At 42.7% G+C, this 5,661-nt stretch overlaps 1 protein-coding gene across 1 annotated transcript; it reads left to right on the plus strand.

Moving 5' to 3' along the window:
* Window positions 1-851: 851 nt before the first annotated feature.
* On the plus strand, window positions 852-5,389 carry LOC121337780 (interferon alpha-inducible protein 27-like protein 2B). Its single transcript, XM_041408107.1, has 3 exons — window positions 852-1,124; window positions 3,856-4,002; window positions 4,898-5,389. Exons 1-3 carry the CDS (start codon window positions 977-979, stop codon window positions 4,924-4,926), a joined length of 324 nt encoding a protein of 107 aa, XP_041264041.1. The 5' UTR covers window positions 852-976; the 3' UTR covers window positions 4,927-5,389.
* Window positions 5,390-5,661: the final 272 nt, after the last annotated feature.

Below are 5,661 nucleotides of genomic sequence, written 5' to 3' on the forward strand. Positions count from 1 at the left end.
GTAGAGTTAAAAGATCACTGCGGCTTAGGGGTACATGAGCCAGATATCCCACTGCTCGGATAAATAGCACATGTAAAAGGAGAGGAACAGACTTCATAGCCTTGTCTTATAACCCACCATGTACAAGATATAGATATCACACTATTGTGAAAACACTATAGTTTTATTTTGTATATTCCCTCTTTGAGAACCATTCCTGTGGTAGTGTGACTTAATCAGATATTCTTCTTTACCTAAGGGAGGTCCACGGACTTTTAATGAGCCTTATTTAAACTCCTGGCTAAGAAAGGCTGTGATAAAGGTGTGTGTGCCATTTGCAAAGGCCTGTTCATTAAAGGCAGAGGCTCTGCTTTAGAGGGACTAGCATGCAGAAGAACAAAGCATCTGTGTCAATCTGCTCATATCACACAAGGTCCCCTCATGTTTCCTTCCATGTCGAAATTAATTCCAACCGTCCATTGTTAGCTGGGTTCTGATTTCCAGTTCTGTGTGAACCAGTGTTTTCAGGGGTAGCTGTACCACAGCTGAACTCTGGGTGTGGTAACCAACCCTCCTGAAGTCTCTGCATGCCACCACTTTACTGCCTTTTTGTCTCTTGTCTTTACTCAGAGTTGTAGGAATTCTTAAAACAGTGCAGTACCTTCTACAGATGTAATTCAGTGCAATAGGGTGCAATGCAAAAGAGTTAAGCTTTCAGCTGCATCAGTTGCCAAGCAAGGACTCCTGCACCAGTAATTTGTTTTAGTATCAAAAGAGAAAATTACTTGGTTTGCCTAAATTCCATCCTGGCAACAGCAACAAAAAGACCTATTGATAAAGTCCAGTCTCGTTTCCTGGCTGAGAATAAGTTTCAGTTTCTATTCTTCCTTATCATGGCAGCAGTTTCGTTTCCTCACTGTCAGCTGGAGAGTGTATAAAAAGATGGGCTGAGCAGCCTCTCAGTGCTTCCCTGGAAATCTCACCAGCAGAAAGCAGCATGTCTGACCAGAACGTCCGCAACGCTGGCTTCACTCCCTCTGGGATCACAGGAGGATCCCTTGCCTCATCAATGATGTCCCAAGAAGCCAGAGCCTCTGGGGGAGGTGTGCCTTCTGGAGGTCCCACTTCTACTCTCCAGGAAATGGGTATGAGCAATTCTGTGTGTGACTTTGTGTGTGGTTTTGTGGTTCAGTGCATAGGATCAAACAGCGGTTTCTCCTTGAAAATAAGCTTGCCAAATAATCTCTTCCTTCCTACATTTCTGTATGGCACTGAAGAAAGAAGATTCCTCTATTTAACTGTGTGCTATGAGCAGGACATTATTGAGGGTGTTTTCTGTGGGTGCACATACTATGCATGAAAGAACTACACATATTATCCATGAGGTTTTGGACAGTGTTTATTTGAAGTTTGTGCTATCTCTCCATTCTGCCAGGAATCATCAAAAATATGAAGAGTCATGGTAGCAACAAGCAATGATGCACTTATGCAAGAACATGATCTGTGTAGCTATATTTCATATAAATTACCAGATTTCCCTTGCTCTTTACTCACACACATCCATACAGGGAGAACTCCTAAAACCTTATGCAAACTCTGTAGAGCAGAGAAATTAGTTGCAGTCCAAGAGACGAATTCATGAAGGGAATGTATACACATCCTTGACATCCCCTATCAAAGTGCTAAAATAAGGCATAGCTGCCCTTCACATGAACCCTGCAGAGCTAACCCTGCAGGTGTTTGCTGTTCTGCTGCTGGCTGGGAGCAGTCCCTGACCAGGCGATTCTTACCAGCCTGGCACTTTTTTAACCCCAGATCCCATGGGATTTGTGCACAAGGTATTCTCCTTGCCAGACCTGCCTGTGTGACCTGATTCAGTAGGCATCCTCTGAACAGGCATGCCTCCACAGAACAGTGCCCCATGCAATCCTGCTTTACCCAGCAGCTCAGTATTAGCTCTCTGACCTTGGATAGAGACTTCAAAACTCCTTCTGCCCTCAGAGTCTCAGACACACATGTCCATGTGTCAGAGGTATGCCAGCGAGCAGGCTGATTATAGGTAGGCATCTCTGCCATATGGGTCTACCACTGGTCTACTACTTCCATAAACAGCAGGTAGAAATCCGAAAGATGGAGCTGAATATGATTTCTCCAGCCATAAAATGGGTGGTTGACCAGGTAAGCTGGCCAGGGTTCAGATTCAGAGCAACTTTTAATAGCCAAAAGTATGTTAAGCTTGATTGAAAGGAAATAATTTGATTTTTTTTTTTGTAAGATTGCCAGTATTATTCATAGAGTGAGGCACTCTAGGCATTGAGTGAATAGGTGACATAAGGGTCATTCAGAGACATACTGCATGTGACTCCTGTGTGGCATTTTTAAATTTTCACATTGTATGATTTGAATTTAGGTTGCTGAATACAGTGTTTCTCGAATATTGGGTAGGAAAGAGCTTAAGGAATACTTGCAGCCAAGGGCAGAATATGAGAGAAAGTCAGGAGAGGAGGGGGACAGAGATAGTGAAAAGCAGAGAGGAGAGCTGCTCTCAGGCACCACACTGCCTTAGCAGCAGAAATCCTGATATGCAGGTGATGCCAGTTGCTCACTGTAGTGATAAGTTAGTCAGCTGCACAAGCTGCCTTCTGTTACAGACCAGGGTGGTCCAGCACACTCATAACCAGTGGCAAACTCTTCAGTGGAGATGCCCTGTAGAGAGCATGAAGCTGCCAGTTCTAAACTAAAACACTGAAGATTTCTATCTCTCTGTGTGCTGAGAATTTTTATAAGAAACAGAAGCAAAATAAGCATTTAACTATGCCTAGTTTTATTCTTGCAACCTCTGCGTTAACTGTGAACTTTTATGAAAACCACCATTTTGGTGAAGAGAAGTCTGCATGACTCAAGGAAACCTTAGCCATGCCGACAGGAGATACTCCAAAAGAGCTTTATCCATGTGGAAAATGCTAGCTCTGTAACATTGCCAAGACAGGTGTGAGCTTTGGCTCCCTGCAGCAGGAGAGCTTGCCACACATTCTTTGCCTGATTGAGAGCTAAAAGGGCCTGATTTCATTTCCGCAGGTGCTCACTGAAATCTCTCCAAACACATCTTCTTAACCTTTTCATTCAGACTGTAACCCTTCCTCCCCCCAGAACAAACATGCTCGAAGGAGCGGCTGATTCTGCAGTGGGGCATGAGTATTGTTCAGTGTCACTTTACAGAAGATGTTATAACAAGCTCATCACCAAAATATTTGAGCATCCTCCAGGAATGCTTTAGCATTATCACTAGCATTTGTCATCAGGAATGCTTTGCTTCTCTCCAGGAGAAGAGGAATTTGCAAAGGAATGTTTTGCTTGGGGCTTATTTAGACTGAGACAAAGATATACATATTAATTGGCCACTGGCTACCACAACTTGTGGTACTTGAATTTTACAGGTATCTATTACAGGTTTATGTGAGGGAAAGTGAAGTGAAAGGAGCATGTTCATCACCTGGAACAGAAAGTGCAACAATTCCTAGTTTCTACAGAAGTTTGTTCCACAGTCGTCAGGCAGCTTCACAGAAAAGTGCAATTTCAGCAGAGGCAAGTTGTGCTGAAAATATTTTGGAGATCCAGGTTTATCAAAAACAGTCTGTGCAAAAGCCATAGATTTTCTTTGTGTTCCGGGGGCTCCTCAACAGCACTGATAATATCCTTTCCCCAAGGTGGCAGCTAAAAAGCAGCAGACTGACAGAACACATCAAGTGATCAGCAGACACCTTGTCTTTTGATACATTTGCTAGCCTTGAATTGTTTTAAAACACAGTAGTTTGTAATTGTCCTGTAAGGTTCCTTCCTTTTTTGTCAGTAACATTTCCTTTGTAACTGTTCTAGGTGCCAGAGGCACAACCCACTCATCAGGGTACACCAGCAGTGGGATCTCTGGTGGATCCAGAGCCTCCGACACAATGTCCAAGGAGGCCACAGCCCATGGAGGTGGAGTTCCCAGGGGTGGCACAACTTCCACCGTCCAGTCCATCGGTAAGTGAGAGTCCTCTCGATAAAGATGAATTAACAAATGACTTCTGAGCAGTCAGCAATACTTTGGTTCATTTCCTGTACAATTAATAGATGAAGGGATGCAAGTAACAGGAGTGGCTGCTTTGTATTTGAAACAATATTTCTAGTATTTGTATCTTTAAACTTTGTGGGTAGATGAAACTGGGGAATTAGTGGAAATAACTATGCCACGAATTTGCAAAGGTATAAGTGGACAGCAGTCAGAAATCTGAATCACAGTGGCAGAAAAAAAAAAGCCCAATGGACTTTTAGATTATGCTTTCATCAGCACCACAGTGGCAGTTCAGTAGTTCTTTTTCAATTCCACGTTTAGGATTAAACCAAGGGCTCCACACTTGAACCTGCAAAGCAGATATAGTGGGGAAAAAACAGTGAACCATGAGAATGGAGTTATCAGACAGACAGGAATCATTAGTCTACTTCTTGGGGCCTTTCAGAACAGCTTAGCTTTCTTTCCTTTGAAGGAAATTCATTGGGCCAAAACCACAGGAATCTGCCTGCACTTACCAGCTCAAAGCAGAGAACAACAGAAATCTCCCTCATCACTCTGCCAGTTTAATGCAAACCAGACCAGATAGAACAAACGATATTATGAGAGAGCCTCGTCTGTACCTGAGTGCATCAGTAAGGATGATAATTGTGTTAGTAGGATCCTGTGGGGTTAGGAAGAGCCTTGGAGACAGGATTGAAGTTCTTAATTTCAAAAAGTGTCTTTCAAATAGTAACAGAGACCTTTGATTTCTGACCTGGGAAGGTTTATAGCCTGGGAAGGTTAATGCTTTTATGGTCTGCATATTTTCCTGTACTGCAACTTTGCTTTTTATTGTCCTCACAATTTCTCTGCATTTCTCCTTAGCCATGGGTGGAAAAGGAGGAAGACACTGAATAGAAGAAAAACTTCAGTCCAAACATCAGCCCAACTCTGCAAGCAGTTCATCCTTCATCATCAGCTTTGACAATTTCTCCCCTTCTATGATCTCCCTGTTACGAAAGGCAAAGCCTTCCATGTGCACAAATAAAGTTTCTGTTAAAATGATGGATTCTTGCATTAAATTAATGGGGACAGATGAGGGGCAGTTCTTTCCATGATTAAATATTTTCTGAAGCACAGACAAATACAAGCCAATAGAAGTTAAGGTACTTGGACTGTAAGGTTACCTTAGGAAAATCCTGGGTTTAGCAACACTAGGCTCTTCAATTGCAAGTAGCTTGCTATGTTTATTTTACAAAAGGTAATTACAGTGCAAAAGTCACCTTCTTGTGAGAGAGAAACAGAAACACTCAGTAAGGGGCAGCTCCTTCTAGAGGTACTTCTAATAGGCTATCAAATTAAATTCTACTTAATAAAATTCTACTTAAATAACATAAGCAAACAAAACCAGGTCCAGTATACAGCTCATTTGTATACCTCTAGAGCTTTTAAGGTCCCTTTCACAATAATTTCTAGTCCCAGTTTGCTTGCAGCAAGGCGTCAGCTCTGTCCCAATCAGACTGAAACTTCCCCTGCAAACTTATGATAGGTGTGAACAGGTACGGAAGAGAGCCCATTTTCTGATGCTGGTCTCACTGCTGGGACTTTTTGCTGTTCCTCACACCTGACTCCTTTCCTTCATATATGCT

Source organism: Onychostruthus taczanowskii, unplaced genomic scaffold, assembly GCF_017590055.1.
Source record: "Onychostruthus taczanowskii isolate IOZ18803 unplaced genomic scaffold, ASM1759005v1 scaffold29, whole genome shotgun sequence".
Classification (NCBI taxonomy): domain Eukaryota; kingdom Metazoa; phylum Chordata; class Aves; order Passeriformes; family Passeridae; genus Onychostruthus; species Onychostruthus taczanowskii.